Source organism: Podarcis filfolensis (assembly GCF_964270895.1).
Source record: "Podarcis filfolensis genome assembly, chromosome: 2".
Lineage (NCBI taxonomy): Eukaryota > Metazoa > Chordata > Lepidosauria > Squamata > Lacertidae > Podarcis > Podarcis filfolensis.
The window spans coordinates 80,842,742-80,857,873 of NC_139605.1; the positions used below are offsets into that span (position 1 = coordinate 80,842,742).

Consider the following 15,132-nt stretch of genomic DNA (forward strand, 5'->3'; position numbering starts at 1 on the left):
GACCGACTTTTCAAATTTCTCCTCTTCCTGGTAACCAAAGCTTAAGGTGCAGTTGCCACCCTCTAGGGCAGGCCTGAACAACTTGCGACCCACCAAACCAAAGGCAGCCCACCAGCCATGTTCTGGGGCCTGCCAGTTGCTTGACAGCCCCACTCCATATCTGCATTCCTGGGCAGGCAGCAATAACAGCCATAGTGTGCTGCTTGCCTTTGAGGAGTTAACACTCACTGCTTAGTTTTCCCATTTCTAACTAGAGCCACACACCCATGTCTGTCAAACATTTAGTGCGCACACACTAACATGGAGGCATTTAGGAAATTTGTTCGCTGAAATTCACTCCCAGGGTTCCAATAAATAGTTCCATGAATACTGGTGCAAAGTGCAGTCTCCTCACCCCAGTGCTGTCTTGGAGGGATTCATGGCCACTGACTCACAGAGCATTGCTGGCTGCCACAAATTCTCTTGGACGCCAGTGGGGAATATAGTGAGAGACAATCCTGGGACAGCGAGCTCTGCTGTCTGCATTAGCTTGATTAGCTCATGGAACAGAGTGTGAATTCCATGGGTAGAGCACTTCCCAGTCTCAAGCTGTTTGGGAAACTTGATACAAAGAAATCCATCTGATGGTAATCCTACTCAAAGTAGATCCACTGACTAACTTCAGTCCACTGATTTCAATGGGCCAACACCCTGAGTAGGTCTAGCATTAGAGTGGCTGGGGAAACCCAGCCAGATGGGCGGGGTATGTATGTAGTATGTATGTATGTATGTATAAATATTATTATTATTACAACCCGCAGTTTCCTAATACAGCTACTTCTGAGAAAGTGGGCAAGCCAGGTGACTTGCGCAAGACCCCAAAAACCCGGGTGTCTTTTGGTCCGACACTCTGGCATGGGCCAGCTGATTTGCGTGAGAGTGAGACCAAAAAAGAGGGTCTTTTGGTCTGAGATCCAATCAGAAGCTGCAATTGCTTCTGGGATGTCCCGCTCGCATTGGGATGGTTTAGGGGTACACTGCTAAAATACCATCAGACAAACAACACAGGCAGCTGCTGCAGATGCTGCCTAGCACAACTGAAAAGGTTACAGCACAGCAGAAACTTTATGCAGTCACGAATGCCCAGTGTTTAGAAAAATGAAAGAGACTATTGAAACATTAACATTTTACGTGCTGGAAAACCCCCTGCCTGAAAGCAAAGTAAGTGAAGAATACTGAGGGCTAAGCTGTGCATTTAGCTATGCATCTGTACATTTAATTGCATGCTTATTCAGGGGTTTTGCTTTTTACACAAATTACCAGTATGAGGCCTTTCAACTAGGATCCTAACATAGTAGGGAGGGTTTTAACTATTTACCCTCTTGCTGTGGTCCAGATCTGGACTGCGGCCCCTATGCCTACAACCAGAGGGTGGGGCACACCTCTTGTTCATGGTGGCTTTTCTTGTACAGTGGTACCTCGGGTTAAGTACTTAATTCGTTCCGGAGCTCCGTTCTTAACCTGAAACTGTTCTTAACCTGAAGCACCACTTTAGCTAATGGGGCCTCCTGCTGCTGTCACGCTGCCGGAGCACAATTTCTGTTCTCATCCTGAAGCAAAGTTCTTAACCTGAAGCACTATTTCTGGGTTAGCAGAGTCTGTAACCTGAAGCGTATGTAACCTGAAGCGTATGTAACCCGAGGTACCACTGTAGTGCAAAACTGCAGCTGTGGGGAGTCTGATTCCAATCAGGTTTATAGCTGGGGTGGTCTACCCCCTCAATACTACACTCCTGATCTGTATCTGAGGACCTGCCCTGCCAATTTGTGGAAAAACAAAACCCTGCACTTAAAGGCTAGATGGGTCAGACTTGGTTTAAGGCAGTTTCCTGTGGTTTTAACAGCCCCTCAGGTTCTTTCAAGTACAAACTGCTGTGGATTTAATTAGCCAAGATATCTGGCTGGTACTGCTCTCCTGCTGTCTCATAGGAAAAATAGACACAGACATCACATCTTGTTTCATATTACAACATGTGAATGTCTGTCGTCCCAAATTCTGTGGCTACGCCGAATTATCAACAACACTAGCAAACATACATTATTGCTAATATTTTCCCATTTCTAGCCAGACATAGGTGCTGTACAAAAAACATTCCCCCCCCCACAAAAAAATACCACAGACCCTGCCCACAGGTTTAGTCTAACTGCCACAATATAAAATGGGAAAAGGAGACAGGGAAGAAAAAGAAGAAGGAGAGCGCAAATGTGAGAGAGCCAATTCTTATATACAATTCTATTATTGTTGTTCTAATGACCAGGTGGAATGGCTACTGAAGAGATAGTTCTGGGAAGTGAGGAGCCAAATGGCAATTGGGCCTGGCTAAGCCAATGAAGTGGGGCCAATTTGTCTCACCTCTTCTCCAGAGGCAGCCAAGTGAAATGACGACTAACAGATGACAACGCTGGGAGAGGAAGAGCCACATGGCAGCTGGTCCTAGTGAAGCCGTTGTATTAGGCTTTGCTGTTTCAACTCCTCCTCTGATGCAGCCAGATAGAATGGCTGCTAATCAAAACAAACACGTGCCATTTTTACAGGGAGCCTGCTGTGGAGATGCACTCACCGCATTTAGAGCTAAACACCATCTTCTCCCAGGACTGAGCTTAGGGGAAAACTGTTCTTCCAGTTTGCTGCAGAAGCACAGCAATGACTGATGGAGCTTTATGTCAGTCAAACAGCCACCTCTCCCATTTCTCAGAGCAGCAGTACAAGACTGTGAATACACTCTGTGAAAGGCTTTTCTTTAAAAACTTGAAAACAAACAAATCAAACACATGCTTGAGATTTAAGTAGAATGCCTGAATGAAGGCTGGTGGGGGAGAGGTGGAAAGGAGTAACAAAAACCGGCTTCAGTTTGGATACTGTATGCGCCTCCTTTGAGAAGTGAAGGCAGGGGAGAAGCAGAGTTCACCCCGCAATAGAAAAAACTGTCCCATTCCTATGTGCAGGTACACCTGTATGCAACCTTAAAAGTACTGAACCCTGCTGCAGGCATCTCATGCACATTCACCTTCCATAGCAAAACTACATCTTCTAGGAGAGCATGGTAGTGTGGCAGCAATAACACTCATATATTTGCAGTGTATGTATATGTATGTGTGTGTGTGTGTGTGTATATATATATATATATATATATATATATATATATATATATATATAAAGGTAAGAGGCAGGGGATAGAGAGTCTATAGTTCACTGCTATTGCAAGTGCATTATCCAAACTGAATTAGAATCTAAGGGAGGACTGTGAGTATAATTGAATGAACACGTGTCTCTTTCTAAAAAAATACCCATGATTTCTAGTTTGATGACCCACAAGGCAAAAAGGAAAAGAATAGCTTACATATTGCTCATCTGTGCTTTTGAAAAGAGGGCAGGTAGGAGGGGATGATTCATGGGGTTCAAACTTTTTAGTGTTAGCAACACACTAAAATGGTAGTAGATGATACATTAATTTACAAGAAAGTCTTGTTTCCAATATAGGAAGGCCTCAAAGAGAGACCTGTCTCTAATGGGCATCTTATGCCCCAAACTTACCTTTCGGTGCTTCTTGTGGGACATGGAAATTAAATTTCTTTTGGCACATCCCTCCCAAGGTCTGGTTCAATGTGATAAAATGGTTCTGAGGCAGTGAGCTACTGAATACTAGTTACTGAGAGAGCAGCAACAGGGAAGGCTGTCACTTTCATGACCTGTCTGTGGTTTTGCCAGAGGCACCTGGCTGACTTCTCCTGAAAACAGGATACTGGACTGGGTGGACCTTAATTCTGAACCTGCAGAGATCTTATTATGTTCTTAGGACTACACCTAGACAGCTATAGGTTTATAAGGAGCTATTTTCCCAACTACCATATCATACTAAAAAACAACCAATGACTTTGCCTTTTCCGGAATTCCTCGCTCTGTGACACTGGCTTCTCCTACTCCCAATATAGTTTGAGGGTCAATTTCAGATGTTTTACAGAGCTTTAACTATTTAGATTGAGGTGTATGGGAGCATTCAAATCTAATTTCTCACTCAAATTTATTTTGCTGTAGAAAGAGTCTTATATCCACTCCTGCTCTCCTGTCACCTATCAGTTACCTGGTCCCTGCATCACCTCCTCATTTTTAAATGGTTTGCTAATGGGATATGTAATCTTGGGGGGGGGGGGGCGGAATAGAAAGAAGTGCTGTGTTTACATACATGATCCAGTGACTAATATTAACAGTATTATTGTAGCCTCAGGAATTGCATCTTGTGATCATAACAAACATTCAACAATAACTATTACTCCTTACTCAGAATTTAACAAGTGACATTCAGTTCTGGGGCAATGAGTTTTGCAGGCAAAATGGGGATGTATTTGTTTTAACCACACATTATGTGAGAGAGTACCACCAACATATCATAATGGTGCCCCCACAGCTGGTCCTTTGGTACTATCCATAATCAACTTCAGTAAACAAGAACTGTGTCTGACTCCTGGCTCTCTTCCCTTTCTCCAGAGATTTTAAAATCTGTGCTCATCTTCCTGGCTTCTTGACCTCACCACTCCTCACGCTTCTTGAAACACAAACTCAACATGCCCAGTCTCATCAATTGCCATTTACATGGCTGATCAATGCTCTCTCCATTACAGTGATCCACCCTCCCTGGCTACCAGCCAGTTTCCCTCCCTCTCCATGTCTCACCCATCCTTCGCCTTTTGCCAACTCTGCTCTTTCCTTTTAAAAGACTTCTACAACCAACACTGCAACCAGGCGTCGCTTCTTTGTTTCTCCTAAACCTCTATAAGGTCTACCCAAGGTCTACCAGTGCACAAACCTAGATCACCTGGCTTCTGCATCCTCTCACATACCAGAGTAGCCTTCTGCTTCTGGGGACAGACATCTACAGTAGCTATACAAAACCAGGATTATATTAGACAAGTTACACCACTAGCATCTGAATTTAAAAGGGCAAATATTATCAACTGGGGGAATCAGCAATGCCATTTCTTATGCAAAACCCTCTGCTGTTGCTTGGACTGCAAAACTAGACTGAAGCAAAACTGCCTCCTCCATCTATGTTCCCACTCAGAGGCCATGAAACAAGGGGGACAAATTCTGAAATTCACTGGTGCTCTTCAGGCTAGCAGCTGCCGTTTTTATTTTCCTGTGATGCCCCAGAATTACACTACATCATGATGTAGAGTCATTTCAAGTGACATTGCAGGGAAAATGACAAATCTTCACTGGTGGCTACCATTAAAGTGTGAGAGGCCATCAAACTTTTTCACCTTACAGTTGAGAGTTCTCTTTTTCAGATGCTCAGCTGAGCAGCATGCAAAAGACCCCCTCTTACATTTTCATCCTTTGTCTAATCCCTGCGCAGAGCCCAGAACTGTTGATAACAATCTCAGCCTTGAGCTCAGAGTCAAAGAAGGATGGGCTGGCTTTTTATGGGGTTGCTGTACCACCAGCTGGGATGCTAGAATAGGTTCTGAACACTGAAGCTAGTGGTTAGGAGTCTGTGCAGCCACCTGAACAGGGATGGAGGAGAATTTCCGTATGTTCCACAATTTGGAGCCACCTTTCCAAGTATGCATCCAACAGATCATGATCCGATCAGAATGTAGATATGCAGATTAATTTGCATGTCTAGAATTCTTTCTGAGCATGGTCTGCTCCTAGTCATGTATTTGCTGCTGTTTTTTCTTTTTTACAAGGTGGCCTGAGTGCTTTCAGGCTCTTTCCCTGATTTTTTTCTAGCTGTTTGGAGCTATCTAGGACAGGCAGTCCTTGCTGTGCTCATCTAAATGTTTTAGGTAAGTGGCAGTACATTATGACATGCCACCATGGCTACCCCATGTTCCTATAAGGCTCCCCTGCAGAAGTAAACCCTCCAAAATGGGTGCATCTCATCTCATTTCAATTCAATTCAGATTCTTTTGCTTCTTATTACAGAGTCTGCTGCTATGGGATAAAGGTTCCTGTTGCTATTCTGGAATCAGGTGTGCTTGTTGTGACTCACGGTAGTTATCAGTCTCCTGTGCTCTGCAGCCTGGCTTTAGAAGACTTAGAACTGTACCTCCAGCAAAAAATGTATGTTGCCTCTTTGGTGTAGAATGCTTTTATGTTTTGAATTCCAAATGATCTTATTTCCTAATGACAGGCAGACCAATCCTAACAGGAGGCCTCCTAAATTGCTCCAGGGATTCAGGAATCCCTGTGGCTTTAGGATTAATTCCTCTTCCCCATGTTGGTTCAGCTGTGACACTTGTGCCTTATCCACACAACCAGCCACCAGCTGTACTCAGCGCTAAAGAGGAGAAAATAAGGGACTGGGACTGGCATTTACTGACCTCAATTCAAGGTCTGGAATATAATTTGGGTGTGTGAGAGAGACTGTGCTGCACCTAATGCAATCGAACTATCCTCAGTAATTGCACCATTTTGCCTGTGTGACCTCTTAAATCTCCACAACAGATACTGAGAAATCTCCACCACCACTGTCCCATGTATCATTAATTATGTTATGAAACCTAGTTTGAATGGTCAGAGGGCAGCCAGTGGGAAGATCTGTTTTCTCCATTAAAATCTCCCAGTTCTGATCAACATAATTACGGTATTTCCCAATGGGATAGAATTGTTACAGCTCAGTGAGGATTCTGTGCATCTGAGACTGCGACTAAGGTGCCAGATTCAGTCTAGATCAGGGCTGGGGAACGTTTTTAAGCCCAAGGGCCATATTCCTTAATGGGCAACCTTCCAAGGGCCACAGACCAGTGATGTGTGGGGCCAGAGGCAAAAATGGGTGGAACAACAAATACAAGTTTTACCATTATACAGCAGGCTAGTTTCTACTGACAATGAGACCTTATCAGAATTCAAGGACATCTTACAGCTAAGCAAAAACTATCATGGAGGGTATGAGGCAGGGCCAGTGAAAGGGGTGGCCTAGGGAGAGGTCCAAGGGCCTGAAGGACCTGAGATCCCCCCACCCCTGGTTTAGATAGAAAGCTTCACAGTTTCATTCTAGAAACTGATCTCTGAATGCTTGGCTATGGGGCAGATGCAAAAACTAATTTGCTACTCCGCAGGAAAACAGTATTTACTGCAGATGAAACTGAAGCATGTCGGCGAAAAAGGGATATATGCATGTATGCAGCCAACAAATGAACAAACAAGGCAGGAAAGTGGCGAAGAGATCCTAATTCCCATGCCTAGGTTCATATTATACTCATCACTCCTTTATACCATAGAAAAAGCCACAATGTTCTTCTACCAGCATTAGGCCAATGCCTGCCTACATTCATAACATACCAAAGATACTATCTTTTCAAATTATAGTCGTACCTTGGTTGAAGAACACCTTAGCAGCCAAACGTTTTGGCTCCTGAATGCGGCAAACCCGGAACTGAGTGTTTGTAAACGTTCTTTTGGAAGCCGAATGTCCGGTGGGGCTTCCGATTGGTTGCAGGGCAGGAAGCTCCTGCAGCCAATCAGAAGCCGCACCTTGGAAGTCAAATGTTTTGGAAGTTGAATGGACTTCCAGAACAGATTCTGTTCGGCTTCCAAGGTATGACTGTACTTAAGTCCTTGTTTTTCTGCTTTTCTTGCTGCGGTACATTCTGCAGACAGAACCATAATACAGCCAGTTCTACCATTTAATATATTTCTTTGTAAGCTGCCTTGAGTCCCTCTGAGAGAAGAAGGCTGGGTATAAATAAATAACAATAATACTCACATCGTATAGGAGGTCAGTCCACCCTTCCATGGTGATACACTGGAAGACAGTCAGCACGGCAAACAGGATGTTATCGAACTGCGTGATCCCGTAGTTGGGTCCTTGCCAGTATTCTTCACACTTGGTCCCATTAGGGCAGAGGCGTGATGACGCGTCCGTTCCACATGGAGCTTCCTCCTTGATTTCATCTGTGGAGGGAGGAAAAAGAGACTCTCTGGTTATACTGCAACTGTGCCAGGCAGGTAATCAGAAGCAGGTAATAAAGCATATTATGGAGTGTTCAGTTGCTTTGTTCAGCACCCTATTCATTAAAAAAGAGCCCCATCAAAACACAACTCTTTTAAACAAACAAAAACGTTATATGAAAAGGGGGAGAGGTGGTGATATCACAGGGATCAGTCAATTAGCATTCTCTGTACCTGCCTTCTGTAGAAACAGGTAGAGCTGTTTTGGCCTGAGGTCAATCTTGTAAGGAGGCTCACCACCTAACATGTACATTTTTATCCAGTCTACATTTCTTCTCCTACACAAGTTGGAGGGAGGAGAAGAAACCCTGTAACAAGGAACTAATTAGGCCCACCAGGTCACAGGTTTGGCTCAAGAGGCTGTTTTGGGTGTGCCTCACCCACCTTAAATCACCTGGCATTGGATATGGGAAAGGTTCAAACAGCAGCCGCAAATAAATTATCAGAAGTGAACTCTTAAATACACTCTCAAATCCTCCTTTGGAGACTTGGCAGAGGAAATGTCTGATGTCACAGGAGATCAGGTGAAATCAGGTGGGAGTGAGAGTTCCCGTCCACCTACCAAAGTAATCCTAGGAGTGTTGACCCTTTTTGAATCCATCCCTCCAGCCAAAAGTGGTTCCTCACCCCTGCCCTAAACTTGCTCACTCAGTATATTCAGCCTGGCTCACTTAATCCTAGCAGAAAAAAAGCTTGCCTGATACCTATTATCCAGAGTCAAAACAGCCTCACTGCCTTCTATGTCTGAGCTTGGGGTGATGAGGATGAGGGGCAGACACAGAGAAACAGATGCTCTTTACCTACCTGTAATAATATCCTTGCAGGCGGTGTGAAATTTCCCCATATAAAATTCTAACCCTATGATTGCAAAAATAAGGATTGCAAAAAATAGGAGGAGGCCAATTTGCAGCAGAGGTATCATGGCCTTCATGATGGACTTGAGGACGACTTGTAAACCTAGAAGAAAAAGACAGAGGGCAGAGCAGGATTATCACAAGGCAGATCCATAAGTATGCATACTGTACTTAAATTTCAACAGGAGCAGGGAGGGACTTGACCACTGCTCCCTGCTTTGTGCGAATTCCCCCTAACCTAGAATTCACTCCCTGCTTTTTGCATTCATAAGTAGTGGAGACAGAAGAATGAGAGAAAACAAACTCCTCATTCTGTACAGCATGTGGCTCTAATCTATGACCATTTCTTTTTCTGCTACATGATATTTTCAGAAGAGGCCATAAGCCTAGAGGGAAGAGATCCTAATAAGAAGGTCACAAGGGATCAGATCTTCCCAAGTATGGAATTTACGTGGATATTCCCAAGTCCCTTTTGATAACCATCTTGTATTGGAATAGCCTTCATTCATGCAAATTATTTCCAAATATCTCCCATGGAAACAAATGGGAAACTCCACAAGTTCTAGACATCGCTCTTAGTATTCAAGAACTTTGGAATAATATCCAGTGATGCCATACTCCTGGCTGATGCTCTAGTTCCTACATGTAGAGCCTACAGGAGAATAAGGGATGGCAGTGCAATGCTATGTATATTTACTCAAAAGTAAGTCCTGCTGTGATCCGTGGGGTTTACTTCTGGGAAGGTGTCCCTAGGATTAGAGTCTGGGTTTTACATCACAGGGTGGTTCACAACATAAAAATAATATGTGAGAATGTAAGATACATGAAAAATCCAACAACCCTCCTCCCTCAAACACATTTAAAAAACCATAGAATGTTAATCAGCCTGGCTACAAAGAAACTTTTTTGCCTGGTACCTAAGGAAAAGCAATGAAGGCACCAGGCAAGCATCCCTAGGGAGAGCATTCCAAAAATGGGGAGCAACCACAGATATGCCTGTTCTCATGTTGCCAACCCCAAACCTCTTGAGGAAGAGGCACACAAAGTAGGGCCTCCGATGATGATCACAGGGTTCAAGCTGGTTCATATGGGTTGCATGGGAAAGCTGTAAGAAAAGTTGTAGGTTCCCAGGAGGTGGTGGCAGAGGTTGATACAGGGGCTACAGGAAGACAAGAACCCCTGCCTGTGTCAGTCGTTATATCTTGTAGGAAGATGCTAAGGTGGATGCTTCAAATAAGTTACAGGTGAGCTGCAGGACATGAAGAGTGCACTTAACTCACTTGGGATTCCCGACACTAGCTTTAGTGGCCGGAGCACACGAACAGCCCGCAGAGTCCGCAGGTCAAAATCGGTGCCAACTGTTGCCAAGATGCTGCAAGAGAAATAAAGAAGAAGTGTTGGTGCTGAGAACTTGGTCTATTTCAACAGCGCAGAGTAGGAAGTAAAGTAGATTTCCCCCAATAACGTAGTGGAAATCCAGCCTGCTACTGTTTGGAAGGAATCTGGACTTCGCCAAAAGCATGTGGAGGTTTTCCTTCTTCTGGAAGTTAATTCTAGGGATGTCTGCACGATATACTCATTTCCTGAGGATTAATAGCAATCGTTCCTTTATTCTGAATCCACAATAACTAATAGAGGTTAGCTCCACCATTCCACTAATACACATTAATTGCATTTAGAGAGTACAAAAATACTGCAAATTTTAGGTGTGTCATTAACAATAGTTTCATGAACAGACATTAGGAAGATTTCCTCACCAATTTACATGCCGGGAAGTTTCTCCTGTTGGATGTCAGGCTTCCATTAAAGGACAATCAATTCAGATGAGGAGTATAGCACCTAATTACCATTTTATCAAGGAAAACCATAGTCCCCAAATTTCTATCTGGCCCATGTACCATTTAGATGAAATAATAGATTGTATCCAGGGACTGTTGAGTTGGAAATAAGTATTTGTTGGCTACTCCCACAAGGGAGGGGAACCCCTTGGGACTATGTACATCCTTTTTTATTTTATCTGTATGAAATCTTAAAAATTACATCTGAAACCTAGACTATACGCAAATGCCTGAAGACAAAAATCACATGAGCCCACAACCAGACAAGGAAGTATTACATTTCCCCACATCATCATTGGCATATGCCTGGCCATGGGTGTGACAGGGGGCAGCTCCCCCCCCAAATCAAGTAAATAAACAAAAATGCTTAACTAAGTGACCAATAGAGGGACACGGGTGGAGCTGTGGTCTAAACCACTGAGCCTCTTGGGCTTGCCGATCAGGGTGAGCTCCCGTTGCTCGGTCCCTTCTCCTGCCAACCTAGCAGTTTGAAACCACACCAAAAAGTGCAAGTAGATAAATAGGTACCGCTCTGGCGGGAAGGTAAATGGCGTTTCTGTGTGCTGCTCTGGTTTCGGTGTTCTGTTGCACCAGAAGTGGTTTAGTCATGCTGGCCACATGACCCAGAAAAACTGTCTGCGGACAAACGCCGGCTCCCTTGGCCTGTAAAGCGAGATGAGCACCGCAACCCCAGAGTTGTCTGCGACTGGACTTGTCCTTTACCTTCACCTTCATCACAGACAACTCAGTTCTACTCCCCCAATAAATCCTGTCCATCCGTCCCCTAATAAATCCTGGCTACGGCTACATGCATGGCTGAAGTGGGCCAACAACTGCTTAGAGGTAGGAGTTGGTCAGTGCAAAGAAGCCCTTAGCTTGTGTCCACTCAAAGATTCAGGTTACTTCCTCTCTGTGCTTTTAGGTAACAGACAACAAACAGACTAAATAGGTTCATTTAACAAGGTGGTTTCTAATGAACCAATAATTGCTTGCTTTTTTTTAAATGCTTTTTTAAAAAATGATTTTATTAGCTGTTAGCTGCCTCAAAGGCAGGATATAAATATTTTTTTAAAAAATATGGGGGGGCATATTCTGTTGCCATGGGCATAGAAAGCGACCCAACCTTCCTGTTTAAACAACACTTTATATATCTGAAGAATGCCATCTCTCTTTTGCTGACCTTCGTTTCTTTTCCAGCTTGTAATCACCATTCTCCATAACTGCCTTCAGCTAATTTAATCCACCACTCCTTCCCAACAGCTGGGAAGGATCCCAAGAACTTTGCCTGCAATTGGTTTAGTGCTATGAAATAATATGATGATGGTTGTTATCATAATCTCTTCATTTTACTGCAATACATTCAGGATCATCGTAACACGGGTAAGAGGTAAACGTACCATACACAGCATAAATATGTGGCAAGCATCTTAGCATCCTTTCACTGGTTTTTAGTTAAGCAGCCGCCCCCCCCCCACTTTTTTTCTGCCTTTCCTAACTTAAAAGTGGTTACATTTTAGAGGATAGTAATTGCGTTGTAATGAGATCTCTGGGCTCTGGAATTAGAAGTTATTCTTGCTGTGTTCCTATCTTTTTCTTATGGTAATTAAAAAGCTGACTCAGATGGGCTCAATGAGCAACTCTGATTAGGAACCACTTATCTACTCTGGCCATGTGACTCAGCAGTGGGGGGCGGGGGGAGAGAAAGCAAGGTGTATGCCACAGTCTCAGACAAATGGGAAGAAAGATAAAGAACTCACTAACTCTAAGCTGGCATAATCTGCTTTGAAAAATATATGGCACCTACATTACAAGGTAGCATTTTTTGCTGGAATTTATGTGCAATTCTCATACCCCAAGGTGAGGGGAGATTTTGTGCCTAGTGACCCTGAACTGCAGGTAGATCATACAGGACGCAGAAGCGGGAAAACATGATGCAGGACATGTACTGAGCTTCTTTCCACATTTCTGCTGCAGTCTGCAGTATGAAACTTGTGGATCCTGCAAGCCTGAATTAGCCTACTGAGCCCCTCCAAATGGCCCATAAATGGTCCATTTTTAGCAACCTCTGCCAATCAAATGACATTATGATGGTGCCATCTGACAATTATTTTGATCTGCCTCACCACTTGTTCTTTGGCTTAGACTTTAAATTTTTAATTATTTTGTATACGTTTTACATGTTTTATGTACAACTGCACCCAAAACAAAGGGAGAATCAAATGTAAAGTACATTTGATAGTAACCCCCCTGCTTTTGCCACACCCACCACTGGAATGAGGAGCCCAGAGGGTTGGCCAGGTTTCAGTCTGGATTATGGACTGAAAGTGGTTCCCCACCCCTGATTTTACTTATGATGAAATTCATGAGCTTCACACGCCATCTGTGGCCAACAGAACTAGGATGGGAAAGCGCCATATGTGAAATATGTAATGTTCACACATTACAGCAGAACATCCTATTATGAAGTGTAATGTTTCAACCTCCTCTCTCTCTCCATCCTATGTATTGCTGTACTGAATATTTATTCTTATTAATAATAAACTCTTATTTCATTAAAAAATCACATAAACATTCCAGTTAATTATCATTGTGTGATATAGCACAACACTATATCATTATGTTAAACAATGATTTAATAAAATATATTAATCATATATTTATACACTTCTCTAATTACATAATAATGGATTAATATTGAACAGAATTGCTTTGTGATTAAATAACACCAGGAGAGTTCTTTCTTTTACAAATGAGCATGATTTTCAATCTTATATAACTTTCAAAACTGATTTCCCAATATTTTTATATCAAGTTTTAAGAGTCCATTATGAAATAAATTCACACTTACAAAGCACCTTTCTCATTATTAAAGTTTATTATAAAATACTTTGTGCATTAATATTGTATGCCAAATATATTTTCCATATTCTCCACTGATGACTTTTGCTGTTTCTTTCAACATTTAGCTATCAATATCTGTGCTGCTGCCAACATATTCCCCACCATTTTCCTTTAATTTTTTTGGGTAATGCCTCATTCAGTTTTTCTGATAATATAATTGTGGGATCCATGATTAATTTATGTCCTATGATCTTATCATTTTTCTTTGTAACAGCAACCCAAAATTTCTCTTTTTTATTTTTTACAAACCTAGCAAATGTGCCTAAATTTCATCAATACAGCGGGGAGCGTGCAACTTTTTAGCAGCTGGTATGGGGTAAGGTATCATAAATATAAGTTTTCATTAAAAAATATTTGCTACAATATCCAAATTTTACTCTGAACCATCTTGGCACATACAAATTGGTTCAATCTTGGATGGTGAAAATTCTGCCCCCCCCCTTGCTTTTAATACCTGACCACCTCTTGAATGTGTACCTGTTTTTATCAGACATGCCTAAATATCAGACCATAGTAACAACATTACTACGCAGAAGTTAGTCAGAGTAAATAGTTAACTTTCTATCTTTCAGTTTGCCTTAGGCTGTTGATTTTTGCCCCTCTTTTGCATTCCCAGCTGCTGAAGCACAAAAGACAGTACCTTCTTCACACAGTACACAATAAATTTATGAAATTCACTTCCAAGTTATGTGGTGAAGATCTCAGGTTTTGTGGTTTTAAAAGGAGATTAGACAAATTCATGAACGATGCATCAGTGATTGACCATGATGGTTGTATGGCATTTCCATGTTTAGAGACAGTATTGCTATGAGTTTCAGTTGCTGGGGAGACTGAAGCAAAGTACCACTTGTGATCTTTCCCCAAAGTATCTGATTAGCCACAGTGGAAAGTCTTTGCTCAAAGCCAACCAGACTCTTCTTGTGTACTACTTAGGTTAGAGACATTTTGAAGTCACAATGACTCTATTGCCTACTACCCTACATTTCTAGACTCTCCTGATTGCCATTCCTTCCTCTGGCAATGTTTAGCCCCACAGAGATCCACTAGGAAAAAATTCTCCCCGGCATTTGCATGGACAGAGCTCACTACGGACAAGAAGTAGTGTTGGGTCATATTCGCATCAATCTAGCTACTCCAGAACTTCGTGGGTCAGATATGTTACTGGGAGGGCAGAACTATGTGCAGAATTGCAGTCAGGAATGAAGCACTACAAACCCAGGCAAAATCTGATTCTGTTAGCATGCACTTTTTATCAGAGTATTCACTCATTGTAAAAGCTGCAACTTGGTGTCAGAGGGAGCTGTTAGTGTGTGCCATGAGTGTGCAGTGTGGAGAACGAAGTCATTCTGAAATTGTTCCTCCATGAGGTTTACCACGTCTGTGTTTCAGAGCACACCACTGGAACTGGCATGCCACATGCCTAGTCTCTGAGGCATTTAAAGAGATGCAAAACCTGTATGATTGTCCTGCTGTTGAGTTCTTGATTTTATATGCATTCTTTTGCCCTGCACGCTAATGCACAGGCCTGGATTTGGGTTTATATAACA

The 15,132-nt window shown here is 42.8% G+C and overlaps 1 protein-coding gene across 2 annotated transcripts in view; it reads right to left on the reverse strand.

The window, feature by feature from the left end:
• CACNA1A (calcium voltage-gated channel subunit alpha1 A) overlaps window positions 1–15,132 on the reverse strand; it is a 253,987-nt gene that overhangs the window by 135,539 nt on the left and 103,316 nt on the right. For both annotated transcript variants that reach the window (XM_083595029.1, XM_083595030.1), the window contains exons 6-8: window positions 10,127–10,218; window positions 8,797–8,949; window positions 7,748–7,935 (exon numbers count right to left, since the gene is read on the reverse strand). In XM_083595029.1, coding sequence (XP_083451155.1) covers window positions 7,748–7,935; window positions 8,797–8,949; window positions 10,127–10,218 — 433 coding nt within the window. The remainder of the gene's footprint in view (window positions 1–7,747; window positions 7,936–8,796; window positions 8,950–10,126; window positions 10,219–15,132) is intronic.